The 25,800-nt window shown below is 37.0% G+C and overlaps 1 protein-coding gene across 2 annotated transcripts in view; it reads right to left on the bottom strand.

The window, feature by feature from the left end:
* Positions 1–25,800, bottom strand: part of Tmed8 (transmembrane p24 trafficking protein family member 8) — a 46,102-nt gene that overhangs the window by 13,492 nt on the left and 6,810 nt on the right. For both annotated transcript variants that reach the window (XM_027931621.2, XM_027931622.2), the window contains exon 2: positions 3,557–3,620. In XM_027931621.2, coding sequence (XP_027787422.2) covers positions 3,557–3,620 — 64 coding nt within the window. The remainder of the gene's footprint in view (positions 1–3,556; positions 3,621–25,800) is intronic.

The following is a 25,800-nucleotide window of genomic DNA, read 5'->3' as shown; positions in this document are numbered from 1 at the left end:
CTATTTTAATACTTTTAAAAATACTTTTAATTAAACTCAGTAAACTTTTAGTCTGTTTCTGCTTCTCTGTCCCCTCTTCTAGAAGGCAAGCCTAATGTCAGGGTCTGGGCCTCGCTCCTTCTGAAAGCACAGTATGTAAAAGCAAGCCTCGCCCCCGAGCACGCTCACCTCATCTCCTAGAATCCCTAGTTTGTAGAGGGTCACTCCAGCCACTGCGGCCTTTGAATCTTTGATGCTCCTCAGTCACATCCAACACTCTCTTACTCCTACTCCTCTCCACTCCTGCTGTATCCTCTGCCTGCAGCAGTCTTCCTCTAGCTCACTTATGGCTGCCTTCTTCCTTCAGCTTTCTGCACCACTATTCCATTCCATGAGGTTCCCTAGATATCAGGTGTGAAATGGTTCTTCCTTCCCTGACCCTTTCACTCTTCATACCCTTACCCTGATTCATGTTTCTTCACTTAGTACTGCCTGACATACTATGTAACATATTTTGTTGACTGCAAGATACACATTAGTTTATTGTGTAAATATTTTGTTAATATTTATTTTTTAGTTGTAGTTGGACACAATATCTTTATTTTATTTTTATCTAGTGCTGAGGATGGAACCCAGGGCCTTGCACGTGCTAGGCGAGCACTCTACAGCTGAGCCACAACCCCATCCCTCAGTTTTGGGGTTTTAACAGAACTGAAATATAGGATCTCTTAAAAACTGATGATGTCTTAAAAGTGCCATAGGTCTAGACTAACACGGAGTTCTCCCACAGGAGGGCTGTGTGTGCTTCTCCCAGTGCAGGAACGTTACCAGCCTGAGACACCCTGAAATTAAGTTCTCTGTTTAAGGATTTTGTTTATACCACATGAGCAGAGTGAATTAGACAACAAACTGATGACTACGATTTGTGGTTCATATTCTCAGGGAAGGTATTTTTCCTCCCCTTAAACAGTGCCAAGTTTGAGACATTCATATTTTCTTGCTGAGCTTTTCTGTGTCTCTATTTATCTTTTAATTGAAGATGCAGGCTGTTGGTGTCCCTATTAGACTCTCTTTCTTGGTGGTACATCATATAACAGCACATCTTACAGGTGAGATGACAACTCAGATTCTATGAAGCATGCTACATATTTGTTTTCTTTCTGCCTCCCCCACTACAGTGTACGATCTGTGAGACCAGTGACTTGGACTGTTTTATTCATTTGTAGTACCTTCAATACCAGGTATATAGTAGATGCTCAACAAATATTTAATGAATGAATAAATAGTACATAACCCAAAATATTTGTTGAATTAATAAATGAATATGCTAGCTGGGCACAGTGGTGCATGCCTGTAATCCCTGTGGCAGGAGGAGGCTGAGGCAGGAGGATTGCTGAGGTCAAAGCCAGCCTCAGCAATTCAGTGAGGCCCTAAGCAACTCGGTGAGATCCTGTCTCTAAAACACAAAAAACGGGCTGGGGATGTGGCTCAATGGTTGAGTGCCAGTGGGTACAATCCTTGGTACGAAAAAAAAAATAATTAATTAATATGCTAATTTTAACTGGGGAACAAAAAAGGAATTCTGGATCATATTATCATTTATAATATGGGATGGGGGGACTACACGAGTCAATCTGAATTATTTCCTTGATCTTACTGTGGCATCTAAAATTGAGTGTCAGGCTGGGGGTACAGCTCAATGGTAGAGGGTTTGCTAGCATGTGCAAGGCCCTGTGTTCAATTCCCAGGATCGCAAAAATAAAATAAAACCAAGTCTTTGCCTTTGAATATGTTATTTTGAACATATGGTTCTACTTATAATTTTTTTTTTAAAACTGGACATGCAACAGCCACATAAATTTATGTTCACATTAGCATTTTATGTCCTGGAGGATTACTGAAGGGTATTTTGGGAAAGAAAAATTGCAAATCACTTGATGGTGGTGATAAGTCACGTAGAGGAAAAATCTCCAAGTTAATTTAAGCTTTTTGGTTTGTGCTGAACTGGAACAGGGAGGACAGCCCAAAGGGTGGGGAGAGCCTGGCCAGCCTCACTAAAACGACAGAGAGTTTTGTTGCTTCCATTTCCTGCAGACACAAAATACAAGCACTAAGCTTCCAGCATCAGACCTGCTGGATTTTTTTCTTGACTCCCAAGATTTTAAAATTAAATTTCCTTTGGTCTAAGAATGTTCTGTTTCTACTTCAAAAAATATATTTATTTTTAGGAGGATAAAACCATTCTGTGCCAAAATCTACCCTCCAAAGAGCCTTCAAATCAACGTATGCAAAAAAGGAACAGAGGCAGGAAGATAGAAAGGAGTCCTGGGGGGGCTTGATGAGAATGTGAACTGTCTCACATAACCAAAGCCTGGAGGAAGGTTGTTATATACAATAATTTAGCAGCTCTAAGCACAGAACTCAAAACCTCTATTTCTGGGACTGGGGTTGTGGTTCAGTGGTAGAGCACTCGCCTCACACGTGTGAAGCACTGGGTTCAATCCTCAGCACCACATAAAAATAAATAAACAAAATAAAGGTATTGTCCATCTATTACTAAAAAGAAAATATATACATATATACATATATAAAACCCTCTATTCCTAGTATGAGGATAAGCTATAGTTATGGAAACTTGGGCAAATTATTGAACTCACTGTTTCACTTCTTCATCTTAAAAAAAAAAAAGTAGGTATTTATTTCATTAGGGTTGAAGATTAAATGAGATAATACACTTTAACACCTGGTATAATATTTAGCAAATAGGAATATTTGATATTTTGATATTATCATTACTATTATTATCATTATTACAGATAAATGTTTAATAAAGTATGAGTATTATTATCACCAACTATATTATAATATTAACCAAATTATTTCATACACAAAAAAAGAAAAAACTTCTAAATATAACTCAAAAAGTTAAGAGATTTTTAAAATGCCTTTTGTGTGGGGCATGGACACCACAGATTTTAAATAACATACCATGAAACTATCAATTGGACTACAATATCTACTAGCTCTGTGTTCATCAATTATTAGAGTCACTAATTACTCCATTCATGTTTGGTTTTCTCTCATTCTAGACTTCAGAACAACTCTTCCTTTTTGCTATACACTCTGATATCAGTGATGTTGGGTAAATATGATGGACAGGGAAGGAAATTATAACCTACAGTAACCTAGAGGTTATCATAATGGTTTAATTTGAAAATTACATGACAAAAAATCGCCTTTAATTGTCTGTGTACACACACACATAGTTTAGGTTAAAAAAAAAATACATTCTCTCACAAATCCACCTGGAGTCTATTTCAAGTATTTTCACGCTTGAATAAAGTCTTCAGGAGTAGATTAACAACAACATGACACTAGATTATTTGTTCATTCTATTCTATGAGAGTAAAAGAAAAACTTATAATAGATCTGATATTGTCCCCAGGCCCATTTAAGGCTGATAATTACTTGTCATCCCTCTTAAACTGCTGTCTGCTTCTTTCCCCAATTCACCAATTTATTCTCAGAAGATAAAACTTCTGAATGCACTTTATCCAAAAGAGTTTTTTTCCCCTACCTGTGGGGCGAGGGATGGGATGCTAGATCAGAGGTGGCCTTGGTGATTTCTAGATCTTCATTCTCTAGAAAATAATGGAAACAAAGAATCAATATCTGAGAGGGAACCCAATCATAATTATCTGTAACTTAAAAAAAATACTAGCAGTTTCAACCAAAAATATTTGGGGCATAAACTTTATATTCTCAGAGTCGCAGAACAAAAATGACTCAAGACATCACATCAAAGTATTCTCAAACAATCAAAACCCATTCATAAAAAAAGATAAGTCATTTTGCAAAACAAGTCCCCACAAAATTAATCCTAATTCAAGAATCATAATTCTCATAAAGTAGGCAGAACACAGAAGGCAGACTGGAATGTACAATGAAATGAACTGAATTCAGTGTCAAATTACAGAGTGTCACTTCTACATTCAATAAGCTCAGGTTACTGTATCCAATGTCAAGTAAAGGACTTTTGTGATTTAATTTATTTATTCATTCACCCATGATTTCTTGAATGAGTAGGTGCTCTCAATAAATATACAAGTGAGGGCTGGGGATATAGCTCAGTTGGTAGCATGCTTGCCTCACATACACAAGGTCCTGAGGAGGGAAGGAGGGAAGGAGGGAAGGAGGGAGGGAGGGAGGGAAGGAGGGAGGGAGGGAGGAAGGAAGGAAGGAAGGAAGGAAATGCATAATGAGGGTCATGCTCCCAAGCTCAGGACAAGCTTGGTGTTACTGTTGCCATCTTGCAGGTAAGAAAACGAAGTGGGAGAGATTGTGCTCTTAAACATCAGGTGTTACTTAGTTTTGTGGTTTACTTGTTCAGCCTTTCCCTGTACACTCAGATAAAATCTGGTTTGCTACATTTAGATAGCCATTAGTTCAGTGCCCTCTGGTTAAGACAGAAAGAAACTGAAGCCCCAAGTCCACTTTCTAATACAAAATGAAATGTTTTTGTTTTGGGTGGTACTGGGGATCAAATCAGGGACACTCTGCCACTGAACTACATCCCTAGCATTTTTTTTTTTTTTTTTTTTTTTTTTTTGAGACAGAGTCTCACTAAGTTGTCCAGGCTGGCCTTGAACTTGCAACCTTCCTGCCTCAGCCTCCTGAGTATAGGATTACAGGTGTGTGCCACTATGCCCAAATTAAAATAAAACTTAATGAGGTAAACTTCAAACACTGAGAATGTCATAAAAGTGAAAATGACAGGCAAATACTTGTGATCCAACCTTAATCTAGTCTCTATTTCTTGTATACAAATAGCCCTATATTTCTTTCTTGTCAATTTACAGTCTCGCGGATAGAAACATCTTGAGCTCAGGCTACCCCATTTTCCTCTCAACAAAAGAACTGAGTCTAAGATGCTTGTCAGCTATTCCCCAGTTTCTGCCACTCTGTGAACAGACCCAATTCCCTGAGGGATAATGAGAATAAAAAGTTCTTCCCTATGCTGACTTAAGTGAAAACTGATTCCTAATAAATTTACTCTGGGATCACTCCTCCCCACAACACCCTTTCAAAATATTTGTAGTTTGCCATCACACTTCCCATAGGTTCCTTCTACGGGGGCTGGCCATCTCCACATCACAGGGCCTCTAATATGCAGGTCCTGTTTCATTGCTCCACTGCATTTGTTCCACTCAAAGTAAGGAGCTAAAACAAACAGCCGTTTCAGATGTGCTCTAACCTATGCAGGGTACACCAGCAATAACCTCTTACTAAGGACACAATATTTTTTGGTATAACACCCCATCCAAGCACTAGATGTTTTTTTAGCTGCTAACTTACTCTGTTGGCCTAAATAAGTCAATCAAAGTTTCAGGGTTTCTAAAATCAACTTTTCCAAGCCCACTCCAACTTATGTTCTATTTTTGAGATACACTTTTGGAAAATAACTGACTTATTAACTTAAATTCAGAACTTTACATACCCATCTTATTTATTTCAAATTAAATTTTTGAAATTATACCCATAATGCTTTGTTCATTGTAGAACAAATTAAATATTAATTTTAAAAAATTTGCATCTGCCCTTCCAAACTTTGTCCTTTAAAAAACTTTTTAAATACACAAGTAATCCAAAATTCACAATAGAAAAATCAGGAAATACTGATAAACAAAATAGCCAGAGAAACACCAATAACCATAACTCCACTAACCAAAGATAGCCACTATTAACAACTTGATGTATATCCTTTCAAAAATTTATTTACATAAACATACCAAATGTTAATAGACATTTTTCATGAAAATTTTTCAGGGCCAGTAAAAAATAAGGGCTATCTCATCATTTTAAACAGCTGCACCTTCCACCTACTAGTTTTGGCAATCAATCATGATCATTGTGTAAAATTGATAGATAATTTCATTAGAATCTGGAAAACTGTTTTATCAATTCTAGCAAGCGCTTATTTATTGTAATTCTTATATTAAAAAATAAACTTCTCCTCATCAACTATTTGGCTGTTATAAAATACTCATAAAAGAAAGGTAGGATGAAGAATTGATTTTAGGAGCCAGGCACGGTGGTGAACGCCTATAATCCCAACAGCTCAGGAGGCTGAGGCAGGATGATGGCAAGTTTGAGGCCAGCCTCAGCTACTTAGCAAGGCCCTAAGCAACTCAGTGACAGACCCTGTCTTAAAATTGAAAATAAATAATAAGGGCTGCTCAATGCTTGCCTCACATTGTGAGATATTGGGTTTGATCCTCAGCACCACATAAAAATAAATAAAGCTAAATTGTGTGTGTGTGTGTGTGTGTGTGTACATCTTCAGTCATATATATATATGACTGAAGATGTAGCCCAGTGATAAAGCACCTCTGGGTTCAATCCCTAGTACCAAAAAAAGAGGGGGAAAAAGAATTGATTCTACACCAGCTGTCAAAATACTGACTGAGTTAGATTCATAGGTGAAGAATGATTTATTTTTTAAAGTGTCATTAGAAACATGGATTTTAACATATTTTATGTGTTTGAAGGTTTCCTAGCTTTTGCCTATGGGGCTCTTGTGTCCCTTTAACATGACCCAAGTAGTCTTGCTTAAAGCACAAGTTCCAGGCTCCTCTTATAAATGCCCTGTCCCAAACCTGGAATCAATCATTTCTCATGTGTCCTATTTTTGTTCATGTGACTCAGCATTTAGAAACTCCACCCTCATGCTGGGGATATAGCTCAGTTGGTAGAGTATTTGCCTCCCACAGGGCCCTGGGTTCAATCCCCAGCACCACAAGAAGGAAAAAAAAAAAGAGAGAAACTCTACCCTCATAAATGGCTAGATGCCATTATGGGGGGAATGGGTTAATTATCCTGGGGATGGGTTAGTTATCATTGGAGTGGGTTTCTGATAAAAGGATGAGTTCAGTCACCTTCCCCGTCGCTTATGTGTTCATTTCGGTTTCCTGCCATGAGGCGATACAGCAAAAAGACCCTCACAAGAAATGACTTTGAATTTCCCAGCTTCCAGAAGTGTATAAAATATTTGTTCTTTATAAATTACCCAATCTCATATATTGTTATTGTTAGACCAGGACGCAAGAAAAGACCACTGACTCCAATTAAAATCAAATTAAAGCAAGCTTATTATTTTGACCAGCCAGGCTGCCTCTCCCAACAAAAACCGGGGGAACAAGATAGCCCTGCAGCTTTCTTGCAACCCAGCTTTATAGCCCAGAAAGTTACACAAAGGGGGTTACAGATAACAAAACTTTGACGAGTATAACACAAATGGTAGTTTACATTTTTGCTGGCCCCAGCATCAGAATTTATGAAGGTCATTAGAGCCTCAGTGTCTAATAGAGAAACCTTTAATTCTGTTACTCAGGGATGGATAATCATACTAGCAAACACCAAGCCTACCTGTGTAGGTTAGGAATATCTGTAGGCCTTAAACTAAAAACTTCTGTCTCTGGCAGCTCCTCTTGATAGTCTCTTTTTATAGTTATCAGGCGTTTCTGCCTGAGAATCCTTTGTAGCCTCCAGTCTTACTTATTTTGAGAGGCTAACATAAGGTGTATACCTTAAATAATAATAATAATAATAATAATAATAATAGTAATAATAATTATTATTATTATTTTAAATGTCCAGGAATGGCTGTATTTTGGTTTTAACTGTCTTTGCTAAGTGTTTAAGATGAAGTCAAACTGACTTTTGTTTCTATCTATTGTTAACAGTCAGCTGAGTTTTTATGGGAGTCATTCCTGGGGAAACTTGAGAGCAGCTTCTCAGTTCTGCTAGTGCCATTTGTGCTAGGATGGGTCCAGGTCTTGCTTGACCATGTGGCTTCCCTTGGAAGCATCAGGGATGTCTCCCTTCTCCGATGACCCTCCTCTTTATAGCAAATGCACTGATTGGCTTTCTGTTCTCCAGTGGTCTCATTAATCTCCCTGATCGGGAGGTTATGAGGCCCAGAGTTGCAAAGCTCTTTAGAGAAGTCCCCTGTTCCCTGGATTCAGACTGACTCAGAGGGCAAGAGCCAAATATTGGTTTTCTTGGCCCTTTTAATTTAACTTTAATTCTAAAACTTAATCTTAAACATCCAGCAAATAAATTTTAACAGCCTTATATTAAGAGTACTGGGCTTTAATGTCTATAACTTTACAATTATTTATCTTTTTTATTAATTGGGGTCTGTATTATCCTATCTGTCTTGTAGGTGATGGCTTATTATCTTAAATTAACCCAGGTTGTGTTCTTAAAGCAACACCTCTGCAAAACACTAACAGGGAATCTTGAGATCATTTATAAGGAAATTACAAAATAAAATTAACAAGAGTAAAAACATATTTAGTTCCTGTAATAGTTACCCTGAATTTTGGCTGAGTTATACATTATATCCCCTGTTTGAGATCCTAGTAATCTTGACAGAAAAAAACAACTTTTGAACATAACTTTATTTATTTATTTTTTAATATTTATTTTTTAGTTTTCGGTGGACACAACATCTTTGTTTGTATATGGTGCTGAGGCTCGAACCCGGGCCACACGCATGCCAGGCAAGCGCGCTACCACTTGAGCCATATCCCCAGCCCTGAACATAACTTTAAATGAACTAAAATCTGGCCTACTGCTTTCATAGGCATTCTCACATGTAGTCATATGGGACACAGAGCCTATTCTCAGGTAAGGCAGGGCTCTTCATAAATCTTAAGTGCTCTAGTTCTGAAGCTGATCTTTGCTTTTTAAACATCATTTTACAAAGCTTACATAAATTGTTACTCAATTTACATGAATATTAGCTAACACAATATAATATCACATCTAAAACATGAATTAAAGAAAAGCTGAAAATTTTTAACCTTTTGTGGAAAGGTAGCAAAATACTTTGTGCTTTACAATATTAACCTTTACATAGATTAGGCTCTCATTAACTTAAAAATACATTTAAATTGTTCCCCAATGTAAAAAGTAACATAAAACTTTACATATCTTATTGATAACAGGTAAATAAATCCCCAATATGTTTTTTTAAGCTTAAAATTACCATACAACTTTGGAACACCAGCTTGATATAATGCTTTTTTAAAGCTTCTACCTTACAGACTTGTATACCTGGAAGATATGAGCCCATTAATAGCATCACAATTACATTGATGTTTTAATATTAACCAAGTTTAGCTTTTAAAGAAATGACAATTCAGTGCTCTAAAATAACAGTTCTTATTTAACCAGTTGTTTAATTTTTATGGTTGCTTGCTCTAGAAAAAATAGAAATAAAACTTAATAAACACAATGGTATGGGTAAACTTATGTTTTAAGAAATTTTTGTCTTTTTAACACATGACTGATTGTAAAAACAAACTTATACAGACCTTAGTAAATCAATCAGATATCTAACAAAAGTACTCATGAATGAGTAATCCCATATCAAATTTACTTTACTTATTTTATCAAAATATTAGACAAGTATATTGAACAGTTTTAGCCACTTTTTTTCCTTGTTGAAGGAAAGTCCTAGAACCAAGGCATATTAGACATTTTTAGACATTAATATTTTATTAGTTTTTTTGAACACCTAGAAAAACTTGTAAGCTTAAATTTAAAGACATTTATTTTTATCTGTTTACCCAATTTAAATTGAACCATTTAAATCACATGAATTAAAGATCTTTGGATCTATTTTTTAAAATTTTTTATGAATGCTCCTTATATCTGTTAATTTGTATATCATATATATGATATACGGACATATGTACATATAGACATTCAACACATAACACCAGTGTGCACACATAACACAGTAGTAAAGGCTTTGTGGCTTGTTGCAGGTGAAATCTCCATTGCAATGTTTAAAAACTCCACAATTGATCAAAGATAGAACTGATCAGAAAAACATTAACCTAGGTCTACAGGATCAAAATCATGAGCTCAAAAAAAATACAGAATCTAAGAAAAAGCAAGAGTCCTAAAAAAATATGACCAGCCAGTAATTAGTAAATACCATACAATTTACTTTATTTTTTTTCCTTAGGCCTCAGATCAGTCTCCTACTGAGCTTGCAGGCTTCTTTCATTTGCATTTCAACATAAGTTCTGGCTGAGGTCTGGAAGGATCAGGGAAAACTGCTATTCTGAGCAGACACCTCATGCCTAAGGAATTTTAACCATAAGTCATAATTTTCAGGTTCAGATGTTGATGATACAAGTTTATGTTATGATACAAATTTAAGATACAATTCACAAAATTTTATACCTTTACATCTTGTTTTGTTAAAGGAAAATTTTTTTCTACACTAGAAAAAACTTGCTCACACAAAACTGAAAATAGGATCTTACTTGATAATATAAAAGCTACCATCATAAGAAATCTCTTCAGGATCATTAAGCTACTTTCTTTGCTCTGAAGTTCCTAAAGAGAACCACACACTACCATCTATATCCAAAATTAAGCTTTAAAAATTTTTAAGGCTGTTGCTATTCAACATCATCTTAATAAGCCAGAACAACCCCCAATCCAATACTTTCCTTTTCCAAGTCCTACACACTGAGGGGAACAGATACCACACTATGATTTACTATCCTTGTCCAAATTAACACACTGGTATACACAGTGACATCTTCCCAGCTATCCAATTTAAAAATTGGTGAAAAAACCTGAATGTTTGGGAGTTACTTGCCAACTTGGAAGTAGAGTTCTTTAGTTTTCCATCTTAAGTATTTAAGTTCTCTGGCATGAATTATCTGAAATCATAAACTAAACAATTACCTAAACCCAATTTTTAACTGCAAGATAGTGCAATGCTTCAAAAACCCATTCAGATACCAGATTGTTACAATAAAACATCATCTTTTAGATACACATTCAGCCAAGATCATCCCCAAGAAACAATCTATAATATCAACACATTATTGCCCATGTCTTAAAGGGCCAGAAACAGATATAAACAAAGATTTAATAAAAAATTTAATTTAATAAAAAGAAATACAACAACAAACAGACAGAAGGAGCTCCAAACTATGGCCGTCAGACAGGAACCTTTAAAACAGAGCAGATAAGAGAAAAAATCTCCCCAAGTTTCTAACTTCTATTTGACTCCTACACCAGTGGCACCATAGATGTCCCCACGAGTGGACCAGATGTTTTCACAGAGGGGCAACCTGAAATGTAAAATCAAGCGACTTTACTGCATTTAGTGTCCCCTTTTTCTTTTTTCTTTTTGTTTAAGTAGACAGAGGTGGCATAACCCTTACAGTGCAGGGAAGGAAGGCGGGAGTTCCCCGAAGCAAAAGGAGCTTCAGCAGCTGCTGGGAGTCCCTCAGTCCCTCCTTTTACTTACAGGATTAGCTCCTCTGGTTTGGTTCCACCCCAGGCATGCTCAAATATCTCCTAACTTTTCAGTAGTCAGCTCTCAAAAAATTCATCTTACATATTCGGCATGCAGTTGTTTGCAGTGATAGGCTTCCCCAAGAAGGGGCCGTCCTTTAGAGTTCCCCCTGAGGTGTCAAAATTTGTAACTGAAAGTTTGATTCCTGACCTTGAAGCCAATTAACACCAATTTAATAATGAGGACAGGGTTTTGAGAAAAAGAAAAAAGGGAGGTTTATTGCTTTGCTAACAAAGGACAAACACAGGGGACTCCGCCCCAAAGGTTGTGACTGTCTTGATCTGGAGGCACAAGGGGTTTTAAAGGAGTTTCACTTGTTAATCTGGGAGATTCTCAGTTCTTATATCCCTAGCAGGCATTTCCCTCTGCAGTGGGTGTGCTTCAGGCAGCCAACTAGGGGCTTCTCTAATCCTGCTTAACAAAGGGTAAAGTTTATTGCAGTTCCTTAAAACACAGTTCAAAGGGCTGTCAGGCTTACTTTCTTTATTACCCATTTTCATGTCCAATTTCCTTAAGTTTTTACCACAGAAGTCACACAACAAAAGGCAGGAAAATATATATATATAGAACACAGAACAAAATACAAGAAAACAGAAACCCGGCGCTGAAACTGAAAAACAGAGGAGCAATGCAACATCTTGCTAAAGCTCCCGGGGTAGGAGCACGTTCGTGCCCGTCGGCACCTCTCTACCCTTCCAGAGGAATTCCCTACAGAACGATATCTCCTTACTATCCCGGACAGGAGTACATGCATGTGAGCCTTGCCAGGCCACCTCTCTGTCTTCAGAAGAGATCTCCCTTAACTGATTACCAGATGTTATAAAGGTGCCACTTACCTATGGAGGCTTCCTCCACCAGATGCTTGCTAATTGTTTTAGGGCGGCAGTTCACTGCAGTACTCCGAGGACCGAAGGCTCACTCTGAGGCCTTGGAAAGTCTCAAGTGCACCCCATAGAGTGGCTCTCCAGCCGGGAGCCCTGGAGTGAAGGCCAGCTTTAGAATTTCTAGCAGTCTGGTCTTGAGGTCTGGTCTGGCTGAGTCATCTCGCTGGGGCCTCCAAAATGTTAGACCAGGATGCAAGAAAAGCCCACTGACTCCAATTAAAATCAGATTAAAGCAAGCTTATTACTTCGGCCAGCCTCTCCCAACAAAAACCATGGGAAGAAGACAGCCCCACAGCTTTCTTGCAGCCCAGCTTTATAGCCCAGAAAGTTACACAAAGGGGGGGTTACAGATAACAAAGGCTAGTTTACATTTTTGCTGGTCCCAGCATCAGAATTTATGAAGGTCATTAGAGCCTCAGAGAGGGTCGTTATCTGGCCAGGGAAGGCCAAGATTTATAAGGCCTCACTAAAGTTTCAGAGGGGGCTGCTATCTGGTCAGAGAGAGCCAGGCATGGGTGAGTTCAAGGCACGAGCAGGCATTCCAAGCAAGTTCAGAATTTGCAGTAATTTATAGTAAAGCCAAAATTATCTTTTCATGGCTTTGTGGCAAGATGGCTCCCAATTTTAAGAGAAAATCAGGCTGGGTCTATCAGTTATAGCAAAACAAAACAGACTTAACACACACACACACACACAAAATAATGCTATTGGGCTGGAGCTGTAGCTCAGTGGTAGAGCACTTGTGTAGCATGTGTGAGGCACTGGGTTCCATTCTCAACACCATATATAAAAAATAAAATAAAGTCCATTGACAACTAAAAAATATTTTTTTAAATTAATAAATAAGGAGCTGGGGATGTGGCTCAAGTGGTAGCGCGCTCGCCTGGCATGCGTGCGGCCTGGGTTCGATCCTCAGCACCACATACAAACAAAGATGTTGTGTCCACCGAAAACTAAAAAATAAATATTAAAAATTCTCTCTCAAAAAAAAATTAATAAATAAAAGAATGCTGTTTACAAGAGACTTGGTTTAAACATAAGAACACACATAGGCTGAAAGTGAAAGGATGAATAAAGATATCTCCATATAAATGGTAATCAAAAAAAGAACACAGGTGGCTATATAATATCAGAAATAATAGGTTTTAAGTCAAAATTTGCAAGAAGGCTAGGGTTGTGGCTCAGTGGTAGAGTGCTTCCCCAGCATGCGTGAGACACTGGGTTTGATCCTGGCATCACATTAAAATGAACCAAATAAAGGTATTGTGTCAATCTACAACTAAAAAAATCCTTTAAAAAAATTGCCAAGAGACAAAAGATCATTATTTAATGATAAAGGGATCAATGTATCAAGAGGACATAGAAATTATAAATAAATTTGCATAAATACACACACACACACACACACACACACATATCAGAGCACCCAAAGGTATAAAGCAAATATCATGAAGGAAGAAATGGATAGCAATATAATAACAGTAGGAAGATTCAATACATCACTTTCAACAATGGATGAATCAACCAGACAGAAAATAAATAAGGATATATTGCACTTGAACTACAATTCAGATCAAATGGACCTAATAAACACATATAGAACTTTCCATCTAAAAGCAGCAGTATAGGGCTGGGAGTGTTGCTCAGTGGTAGAGTGCTTGCCTATTACGTGTGAGGCAATGGTTTGATCCTCGGCACCACATAAAAATAAATAAATAAAATAAAGGGATTGTGTGCATGTATAACTAAAAAAATATTTTTTTAAAAAAGCAGCAGTATACAAATTCTCTGGTGCACATGGAACATTCTCCAAGATAGACTACATGTTGACCCACAAAACAAAGCTTCACAAACTTAAGACAGAAATTACATCAAGGATTGTTTCTGTCCTCAATGGCATGAAAATAGAAATTAATAACAGGAGAAATTTTGAAAAATGCACAAACGTGGAAATTAAACATGCTACTGAATTATAAATGATTCAGAGAAGAAATCACAAGGGAAATTTTAAAAATATCTTGAGACAAACAACAAAGGAAACACAACATACCAAAACCTACGGGGTGCAGGAAAGCAGTTGTAAGAGGAATTTATAGTAAAATATGTCCACATTTAAAAAGACAGACCTCCAGCCAGGCACAGTGGCACACCTATAATCCCAGAGGCTCCAGAGGCTGGGGCAGGAGGATTGCAAGTTCAAAGCCAACCACAGCAAAAGCAAAGCACTAAGCAACTGAGACCCTGCCTCTAAATAAAATACAAAATAGGGCTGGGGGTGGCTCAGTGATTGAGTGCCCAAGTTCAATCCCCAGTACATCTCCCAACCCTGCAAAAAAAAAAAAAAAAGACCTTAAATAAATAACTAATGTTCCTTGCATTTTTAAAACTGGAATGCTTGATTATGGGAGATTTTGCCCCTACCCATAGACATTAGTATTATTTCCATTCTATTAATTTTACAAATTGTGTTACAATGTCTTGTGTATATTTTGTATTCCTGCCAGGGTGTCTTTGAAATATATTCCTGGAAGTGGAATTTTTGGACCAAATTCTTTTCCACAGGAATCATCCATCATTTTACATTCATAACAGCAATATACAAATGCCTGTTTCCCCATAGCCTCCACAGAGTATGCTGTCAAACTTTTCAAAAATTGACAGAAATTGATAGGTGAGGAATGATATCTTAACTTTGTTTTTGTTTTGTTTAAGACAGGTTCTCTAAATATTACTCAGGCTGATCTCAAACTCCTAGGCTCAAGTGATCCTCTCCTGCCTCAGCCTCCTGAGTGGCTGGGACTATAGGTGCAGGCCACCACACCCTATTTGAAATTCCTTGTCAAAGGAGGGGTCTAAATATTAAGACTTTTATACACGTTGCCCAATTTCTCTCCAAATTTCACTTCTATTAGCAATGAGTAAGTGTGACCATTTCCCACATTCTCATTAACACTAGGTAAATCATTTCCGTATAATTTTTGCCAATGAGATAGAACAAGAGACAGTACTATTTTAATTTGCAATCTGATAGTTCATATGGTCAAAACAAACTTTTACGCATTTAAAATCAGTTGTCTTTTTTTGTTAAAAAATGAATTTATTCCATACATAACATTTAACTTCCTTCACTCAACAACAATATTCATGCATTTGAAACAGACCATACAAAAAAAAAGACAATAGAATCTCTCTCTCCTTTAGATATCACTCTGTCAAATATTTTGGCAAAGCCTAAATGTACTGTACACACACAAACCACATCAAAAGGGGAAACATGAGTTAATGACCCTGCCTAAATTCAACAGAATTTTACTGGGCCTCTGTGTCAGACACTGTGTTCTATGCTTCAATTACAGAATTAAACTAGACCTAATTATGCTCTCAAAGAACTCAGTCTAGTGAGAAGATAAACTCACAAATAGACCATTATAATATATGCATGGTATCATTTAGAAAATTATGTGCTAGATATCACAGAAATAGATAATTAACTAACTTAGGACAGAAAGGTTTCAAAGGAGGTTTAAGATGACAAATATATTGTCTTAAAGAATACGTAGGACTTGGCCAAGTCCAGTGGAAAGCACATGGCAGGCACATTTTGGGCCCCTGCTATGTGTCTCAGACTGAGCAAAAGCAAGGAACACACACAAACATCATGGCAGTTGAGTATGGCTAGAAGCCATAGTGCTAGTGCAGATAGATGAGCAGAAATCCCATTAACTGAACTCAATTCTTAGTGAATTCCTAAAAAGTGACTGACTGAGTGCTAGGCATTAGAATACACTAACACAGACTCAGTTCAGGCCCTCATGAAGTTCTCAATCTAGCAGGGAAGGCTTGCAAAGACCCTTTATTCCATAGGTGATGGAGACTTTTAAGCCAGGAAATGACATAGCCAAATGTATATATTTTGGTACAATTCTGTGGCAGCCATAGGTAGGGTAGACTTTAACAGATCAGACAGAGGGCCTCTGCAGAAGTCCACATGAGAGACAGAGTGGACCTAACTAGTAATGATGGTTGTGACTAGAGAAGACATGATTTGAAAATAATCAGGCTGTCAAATTTTATTTTTTTATTTGTTCTAATTAGTTATACATGACTGTAGAATGCACTTTGACATATCATGCATAAATGGAGTATAACTTCTCATTCTTCTGGTTGTACATGAGGTAGCGTTACATCAGTGGTGTAATCATACATGAACACAGGGTAATAATATCCTACTATCATTCCTACTCCCAAATCCCCTCCCCTCTCTTCACTCACCTATTTCTAATCCAATGTACCTCTATTCTTCCATAGCACCCACTATTATTGTGAATTAACATCCACATATCAGAGAAAATATTCAACCTTTGGTTCTTTGGAACTGTCTTAGTCAATTTTGTTTTTAATATGCTCATGCTGACACTTAACTCCTTATTTTCCTTACTAAATGTTCAGAAACCAAAGGTAAGATAATTTAGAACCTTAATGAGAATGGATATCAAGTTTTGTGGTCTACATATTCAGTATAATACTCTCTTCCCCTTTGGGATAACTGGTACATGTGTCCATTTCTAGCCACTGACATCCCTCGAAGATGATACACAATTACATCACAGATTTTTTTCATAACTCCAGATATAATAATCATATGTCACCCTATTGCCTTTCAATAGTCAACCTTCTCTTCTTTGAGAGCATAGATATCATAAAAAGTACACAGTGAAGTTCAAAAGGGAAGATCTTCTCATCCCAGTACCCAGAAGTTAGGGAATAGTCATATGATATAAAATATTCCCACCTGGAATTTGAAACAGAGTGGCATGAGGGAGAGACAGAATTCTAGTGACAGCCAGAGTCCTGACCAAATTGTTCTTGATGTTAGCCTCTACAATCTACTCCTCTAGCCTTTAAACAATTTGGTGAGTATTCTTTATCCTTCTAATAAATCTTTCTGCTTAAGGCAGCCAATATTATCTTCTATTGCTTGTAACAAGAACTCTGACCAAACTTTCTGGATAGAATTGGTCTGGGTCCAGCCAGGCATGGTGGCACATGCCTGTAATCCCAACAGCTCGGGAGGCTGAGACAGGAGGATCATAAGTTCAAAGCCACCCTTAGCAATGGCAAGGTATTAAGCAATTCATTCAGACCCTGTCTCTAAATAAGATACAAAATAGGGCTGGGGATTTGGCTCAGTGGTTGCATGCCCCTTAGTTCAATCCCCAGTACCAAAAAAGAGAATTGGTCTGGGTCCAGAGATCTAAGAGTACTTTAGTGTCCTATCTTCATTCTGATTATTTTTATTATTATAAACATAACTTAGTGATCATGTATTATATGCTGTTTACTTTCTAAGCATTTTGTAAATGTCAGTCTTATTGAATATCCACAGATACTCACTCAATTACATTGCCTATAGTTAATACTACCATTTTTTTTATAGTTTAAGAAACTGAGGCCAGAAAAATTAGACAACTTGCCCAAGACAACCAGCAAACAGGAAGAGTATATGAACACAGGCAGTTTAAGTCCAAAGCCAGCACTTTTACTAATTACATTATACAATGATTCCTTATAAATACAAAACATTTTTTGTGGTAAAATATAACACGTGTACAGAAAATAACACAAAAGAATACTTATCAGATATCTGCATATCCACACCCAGGCCAAGAAACACCATTCCTAGCACTGCAGAAGCCCACACATGACCTTCCCAATCAGTACTCAGCCCTGTCCTTCTTAAAGTAAGCATCACCCTAACAATGGGAACCATTTCCTTGCTTTTCATTATAGTTAAGTCACCTAACTATGTATTTCAAACAGTATTACTTCATCTGCCTGCTTTCTGGACTCAATCAAAAGGGAAATGATACAGAATGTTTCCTTTGGACCTGGCTTATTTCACTCAACATTAAGTTTGAAAGATTCATGCATACTGTCATAGGCAGGTTCATTCACTTTCATTGCTAAACAACATAATTTGTCAATCTATTGTTGATATGTGGGTTATTTTTAGTTTGGGGCTATTCTGAGTAATGCTGCTGTGAATATTTTTGTACATGTCTCTTGGTTACGATGCATGAATTTATATTGGGTATAAACACATGAGTAAAATGACTGTCACAAAAACTGGAATGTTTAAAAGTTTCATAGATAATGCCAAACTATTTTCTAAAGAGGATACATCAAATGAACACTCCCACTGGCAGTGAAGGATCATTCTCATTACTTGGACCTGTTCTGTCACCTAGTCACATTAATATTTTTTATTTGGGATATTTTGATGGGTAAATGTTTATTTCATTTATATTTCACTGATAATTTACATTTCTTGGTCACTGGGATTTTTTTTCAGTTTGTTTATTGTTAAAAGATATTGTTTTAAACATCAAACATGGCACCAAAATATAAGCCTTAAGACATCTTTACAACTGAAGAATACTATACTGAGGGCTGGGGTGTGGCTCAGTGGTAGGGCACTTGCCTCGTACCTGTGAGGTACTGGGTTCGATCCTCAGCACCACATAAAATAAATAAATAAAATAAAGGTATTGTGTCTGAATACCACTCAAAAAAATTTTTAAAAAATACTCTGCTGATGTTTACAATTAATTTCTGACAATTGAAAACTTATTAGTGATGCTAATAATCACATACTTCATTAGCTGAATGCAATTTATTCAATTAAAAAAGCAAAGTTTCCCCTCCCTTTCTTAGTCTCAAACCAAACCAAACCAATCATTTTTCACCTAGAAAGAACAATAATTTAAACAAATTTTAGCCAGTTTTAAATAAAACCCAGCATGCTCTAAAACATGGGAAAACAAGGTTGCCCAAAGTGAATATGATACTTGAAAAGATAAAACTCTCTGGCTGAATATATTGCAAAAAGAGAAAAGTGCTTATGTCTTTCTAGCCATTTCTTCTCTCAGAGGCCTTGCTGCACCCTCAAGAGCTACTTGAGAGGGGTGGTGTGCAGGCCCAGTCATGCGGGCAGTTCAGGGCCAAGCATGTTGTGCTTAGTTGGCTTCACTCCTCAGCTGTCCTCCCTATGACTTTTAGCAGTTTTTGTTCTAGGCCATCACACAGTAGGTTTCTTTTTCCAACTGAAAACTAAGCAGATGTGTTTGAACACGGTAACACAGTACTAGTCACGGCGCTAAGTGTTCATGCTCCAAGTCCCCATGGGTGCCTCACAACATCCTGATGGAGAGCAGACATGGTCATTCAGATTCTTCAGGTAAGTGCCTATCTAATTTTTCTGCCCATTTGGACCATCAGATTGTGGTTCTTTTATTATTTAAAGGAGTTTTGAGGAATTTTTTGCTGTCATTTTGCAGTGCTGGGGATTGAACCCAGGGCCTTACACACTTTAGACAAGAGGTCTATCACTGAGCCATACCTAGACCCTTCTTTATAGTTTTGGATATAAATCTTTTGTCAATTATATATATTATAATTAACTGCTCCCACTCTGAGATTTACATTTTCACTTTTAATAGTGTTCTTGATGAACCAAAGTTCTCTAATATGTAGTCTAAATGTATCAATTTTATCCTCATCAGTCTTTATGTGTCCTGTTTAAGAAGTCTTTCACTACACTGCAATCCTGAAAATATTCTATTTATTTTCTTGGAGTTTATTGTACAGGCATACCTTGGAGATACTGCAGCCTAAGTTCCAGACTATCAGAAACTATCACAATAAAGCAAGTCACACATATTTTTTGGTTTTCCAGTTCATACAAAAGTTATGTTTACAATATACTGTAGTCTATTAAGTGTGCATTAGTATCATGGCTAAAATCCAATGTAAATGTCTTAATTTAAAAATACTTTATTGCTGGCCAGTTGCTGTGGCCATGCCTGTGTGTCCAGCAACTCAGGAGACTGAAGCAGGCAGATGGCAAGTTCAAGGCCATCCGGGGTAACTTATCAAGATTTTGTCTCAAAATACAATAAAATTTAAAAAGGACTGGGGACGTAGCTCCATAGTAGAGCACATGCCTAGCATGCACAAGGCCCTGAGTTCAATCCTCAGTTACTCCCCCTCAATACACACAAAAAAAATGATAAAAATGTTAACAATCATCCAAGCCTTCTGGGAGTTGTAATCCTCTTCTTGGTGGAGGGTCTTCTCAATGTCAAGGACGGCTGAGTGACCAGAGTGGTGGTTCTTGAAGCCTGGGGGGGGGGGGGCTATAGCAATTTCTTAAAATAAAACAATAAAGTCTGCTGCAGCAGTTTACACTTCTTCCACAAAAGATTTCTCTGTAACATGCAATGCTACTTGATAGCATTTTACCCTCAGTAGAACTTCTTTCAAAACTGTAGTCAATCCTTCAAACCCTAATGCTGCCTTATTAACTAAATTTATCTAATATTCTAAATTTTTTTTTGTCATTTCAACAGTATTCACAGCATTGTCACCTGCGGTAGATCCCAACTCAAGATCCCCTGTTCCATCTGTAAGAAAGAATTCCGCTTCTATTAAAGTCATCATGAGATTGCAGCAATTTGGACACATTTTCAGATCCATTTCTAATTCTAGTTCTCATTATTTCCACTACATTTGTGGTCAGTTACTTCCTCCACTGAAGTTTTGTACCCCTGGAAGTCTTCCATGAGGACTGGAATCAACTTATTCCAAACTCCTACTAATGCTGATGTTTTGATCTCCTCCCAAGAATCAAATGTTCTTATGGCATCTAGAAATGCTCACCATGTTTTCGATTTACTATGCCCAGATCCATCTGAGGAAACACTATCTATGGTACTATCTATGAATTTCTTAAATAATAAGACCTAAAAGGTTAAATTACTCCTTCATTCAGGAGCTTCACTATGAATGTTGTACTAGAAGTCATGAAAATACATTAATCTCATTCTACATCTCCACCAGAGTTCACGAGTGACCAAGTATGCCATCAATAAGTGGTGATATTTTGAAAGGAATCTTTTTCTGAGCAGGTTTCAACAGTGGACTTAAACTATTCAGTAAGCCATGTTGCAAACAGATGTGCTGTCATCCAGGCTTTGTTCCATTTGCAGAGGGAGAATGAGCAGAGTAGACTGCCCTAGAATCTGCAGAATGGTAAATGATGACTGCCTTCAACTAAAAGTCACCAGCTGCATTAGCTCCTACAAAGGTATTCAGCCTGTCCTGTGAATCCAGGCACTGATTTTTCTTCTCTAGCTGTGAGAGCCTGGATGGCATCTTCTTCCAACATGAGGCTGTCACACATTGAAAATCTGTTGTTTTTTAGTGGACACTTCATCAATTATCTTACCTGGAAAACTTGCTGGAGCTTCTAAATCATTAGCATTTTCTGCTTTGCTTTGCATTTTTTGTTAAGGCAATGACGTCTTTCCTTAAACCCTACAATCTACCCTCTGCTACCCTCAAACTTTTCTTCTGCAGCTACCTCACCTCTCTCAGCCATCACAGAATTGAAAAGAGTTAGGGCATTACTCTAGGTTACACTTTGGCTTAAGGAAATGTTGTGGCTGATTTGATTTATCCAAAATACTAAAACTTTCTCCACATCAGCAGTAATGTTGTTTTCCTTTCTTGTCACTCATGTTTTGCCCCAAAGTAGCACTCTTTAAGTTCCTTCAAGAACTTTTACTTTGCATTCATAAATTGGCTAACAAGAGGCCTTGCTTTCAGTCTAACTTAGCTTTCTACATGCCTTCTTAAACAATCATTTCTAGCTTTTGATTCAAAATGAGAGATATGGGATTCTTCCTTAAACTTTGAACACTCAGAGGTCACTATAGGGCTAATTCATCTATAAGAAGCAACTCCTCATCCATTAAAGTATTATCCTGAGATTGCAGCAATTTCAGACACATCTTCAGATTTGACTGGCTAATTTTAACACTGTGTGTCCAGAAATTACAGAGACATGGGAGAGGGAGAGATAGGGGATCAACTGGTTGGGGAACAGTTTGAACACACACATTTATCATAAGATCCTTGTATTATATGGGTGAAGTTCATGGTGCCCCAAAACAACTTACATATCAACATCAAAGATCACTGATTACAGATCTTCATTAACAGATATAACAATAATGAAAAAGTTTGAGGGCTGGGTTATAGCTCAGTAGTAGAGTGCTTTGCCTAGCATGTGGGAAGCACTGGGTTCAATCCTTGGCACCACATAAAAATTAAAAATTTTTTTAAAGTATTGTGTCCATCTACAACTAAAAAAAAATTTTTAAAAAAGTCTGAAATCTTGTAGAATTACAAAAATGTGACACAGTAACATGAAGCAATCACATGATATGAGAAAAAAAGTGGCGCTTACAGCAACTAGTCAAATTTCATTACTTTAAAAAAAAGCTCTCTGGGATTATTGTTGGGATTGCATTTTATCTGTGAATCAAGTTGAGAAATAAATGATATCTTCACAATTTTGAGTCTTCTACTCTATTAATATGGTATAGCCTTCCATTTATTCCTTAATTTCTCTAAATAATATAATCTTCTGTATAGGGTTTTGCACAGGTATTTGAATGTCCTTGTTGCTCTATGGTAAATGCTATGGTTTGAAAATGGGTTGTGTCTCTCTAAAGATTCATGTGTAAGGAATGTGGTCCCCAGAATGGAGGTATTACAAAACCTGTGGACCTTTATGAGGTCAGGCCTAGTGGGAGGCCTTAGGTCACTGGGGTCATGCTCTTAGAAGACCCTTTATTATATTTTATTTAAAGACAGGATCTCACTAAGTTGCTTAGGGCCTCACTAAGTTGCTGAGGCTGGCTTTGAATTTGTGATCCTCCTACCTCAGCCTCCAGAGCTGCTGGGATTACAGGTGTGTGGCACCATGTACGACTACCAAGAGTTTTTAATCACAATGAATGTTAATTTTATTACCTTCTTTTATGTCTACCAAGTGGATCATAACCTCTAGTGTATTCAAATGGTGATTTATATTTTTAAAAAATTAAAACAACTTTGCATTCCCAGAAAAACTCAACTTGGTCATTTGCATTTCTGAATTCATTCTCTTAATGTTTAGTTGATGACTCTTTGCACCTATGCTCAAGTGATATTAAATTGTCATTTTCCTTTCATCTGGGACATTAATTCTGTGTGAAGGATTTAGTTATTCTTCTAGTAAAAAATCCTGTTTTTGATTATCTAAGTAGCTTTTTTTTCACTTCATTTTTTAAGACTTTTAACTGAAAAAAATATTCTATATTGGCAAGTCTTTTCTTTCAGTAAAGATAATCTAGACTTCACTATTCTGTGCAGAATAGGTATCACTCTACCATTCCTTTAAAAGCAAACTGTCATTCCACTCTTCTATTTATTTATTTATTGAACCAAGGATTGAACCCAGAGGCGCTTAACCACTGCACCACATGCCCAGCCCTTTTTATTTTTGATTTTGAGACAGTCTCACTATGTTGCTGAGGCTGGTCTTGAACTTGTGACCCTCCTGACTCGGCCTCCCACCACTGGGATTACTAGTGTGTACCACCACACCCAGTACACTCTGATTACTTTTAATATTTCTTTTTGTTCTGGTTTTACAACAGTTTTAACTTTTAACACCAAAATCTAGTACCCCTATGGATCCATTTTCACTGTTGCTTCTTTTAATTTTTGTTGATGGTGTCTCTTCATTTTGTATGTCTGGTCTTTTGTTTATTTGCTTTATTTCTTTGTGTCATTTTTTTATATACTCTCCAAAACTGTTCTTCCAAAATCATTTGTAGAAATCATTTGAAGTCTAGAATGATCCATTAGAGAGAATTTCTCTCTGCTTCTACCAAACATTTGGGGAGATTAGCACTTTTCAGTCACCTTAATCCAATTCATGAATTCAGTTGTTTTTCAAGCTGAGCTACAGTTCCAGCAATGGCCTTGTAATAGTCAGCTTTCCTTACTATAACAAATACATGAATAACAAAAATTTAAAAGAAAACAAACAAACAAACAAAAAACAAATACATGAGATAATCAACTTATAAAGAGAAAAGGCTTATTTTGGCCAGTCCATATTGCCTCATTGCTTTTGGCAAGGCAGCACATTATAGTGGCAGCAGGTGTTTAAAGAAAAACCACTCAACTCCTGGAGGCAAAAGAAAGAAGAGGAAAGAACTTGGGTCCTACCATCACCTTTGAGAGCATGCCTTCCTTCAGTGACCCAAAAATCTCCCATTAGTCCCTAGCTTTTAAATGTTCTGCCATCTCCCCTCAGCTCCATGCTTACAACTAAGCCTTTAATACATGGGTCTTAAGATCCAAATGACAGCAGCCCCAATTCAAGGTCATGGCCTTTCATGGTCCTAAACCAGAGAAAATGGATGTCACTAGGTTTTCCCCAACTTGATGAGTACTCGATGTTAATTCCTATCACCACAGTCCACAGAAGCACTTTTCAGTCTTGCTGCTTGGCCCCCCCACTCAGAAATAATAGACTCTCATCTTTGGAACTCTACCACTATTTACTTTCACATGGATCATGGCCTTGAAATTCTTCATTATGCTGCTATCTCTCCAGTAACTTCGAGCAGATGTTTGTGTTTCATCCATATTTTCTAGTTGTCCTCAGTGAGAGAAATGGTCCCAATGACCTAGCCTGCCATCACTAAAAAAAAAAAAAAAAAAGCCCATATTGCCTCTTCACCTTTTTGAATTTGAAGATCTTAGGAAATATAACGAAAACAAAATAGATGATTAAAATTGTTTGCCTTCCCCTCTTATTGATTAACAGTATCGGTTTATCTACATAGGTTCTAGTCTCCTTTGACTTATCTTGTCACTCAGATCATATATGATGAAGATTTTAATAAGATTAAAGTTTTAAATGGAAATGAAATTAGCACAAAAATAACAGAAGATAGCAGTAGATTTGAACGTGATAAAGCTAATCCCCAAGGATATTTACAACCTTTATTTCATTTAAAAAATCATCTGAGACAAAAAGGCCCAGAAAAGGTCAATACCTGTTAAGCAGAAAAGCAACAGGGACACATAGAAAAAATTCCACTCCAAAACATAAGCACAGGGCTGGGGATGTGGCTCAAGTGGTAGTGTGTTCGCCTGGCATGCGTGCGGCCCGGGTTCAATCCTCAGCACCACATACAAACAAAGATGTTGTGTCCACTGAAAACTAAAAAATAAATATTAAAATTCTCTCTCACACTTTAAAAAACAAAAACAAAAACATAAGCACAGTGAGGAATCCCATGGAATGTTTGTGAGTGTGTATAAATACATACATATTTTTTCTGGATAGGGAATTATCCCTGTTATTCAAAATTCAAAAAGCATAAAAGTATACAATGAAACTTTCACCATGGGCTGGATTGTGTGGCTCAGTGGCACAGTGCTTGCTTCGCATGTGTAAGGCACTGGGTTCAATCCTCAGTACCACATAAAAATAAATAAATAAATAAATAAATGTGCCCATCTACAACTAAAAAAAAATATTTTAGAAAAATTAAAAAAAAACCTTTCACCAATGTCAATGCCTATCTCCAAAAACAATCAATGTTCCAGAGATACTTTATGCATATAAAAAATATATAT

The sequence above is a fragment of the Marmota flaviventris genome, chromosome 2 (genome assembly GCF_047511675.1).
Source record: "Marmota flaviventris isolate mMarFla1 chromosome 2, mMarFla1.hap1, whole genome shotgun sequence".
Classification (NCBI taxonomy): Eukaryota; Metazoa; Chordata; class Mammalia; order Rodentia; family Sciuridae; genus Marmota; species Marmota flaviventris.
The sequence above is the reverse complement of the archived record's forward strand: the minus strand, read 5'-3'. Positions and strand labels throughout refer to the sequence as shown.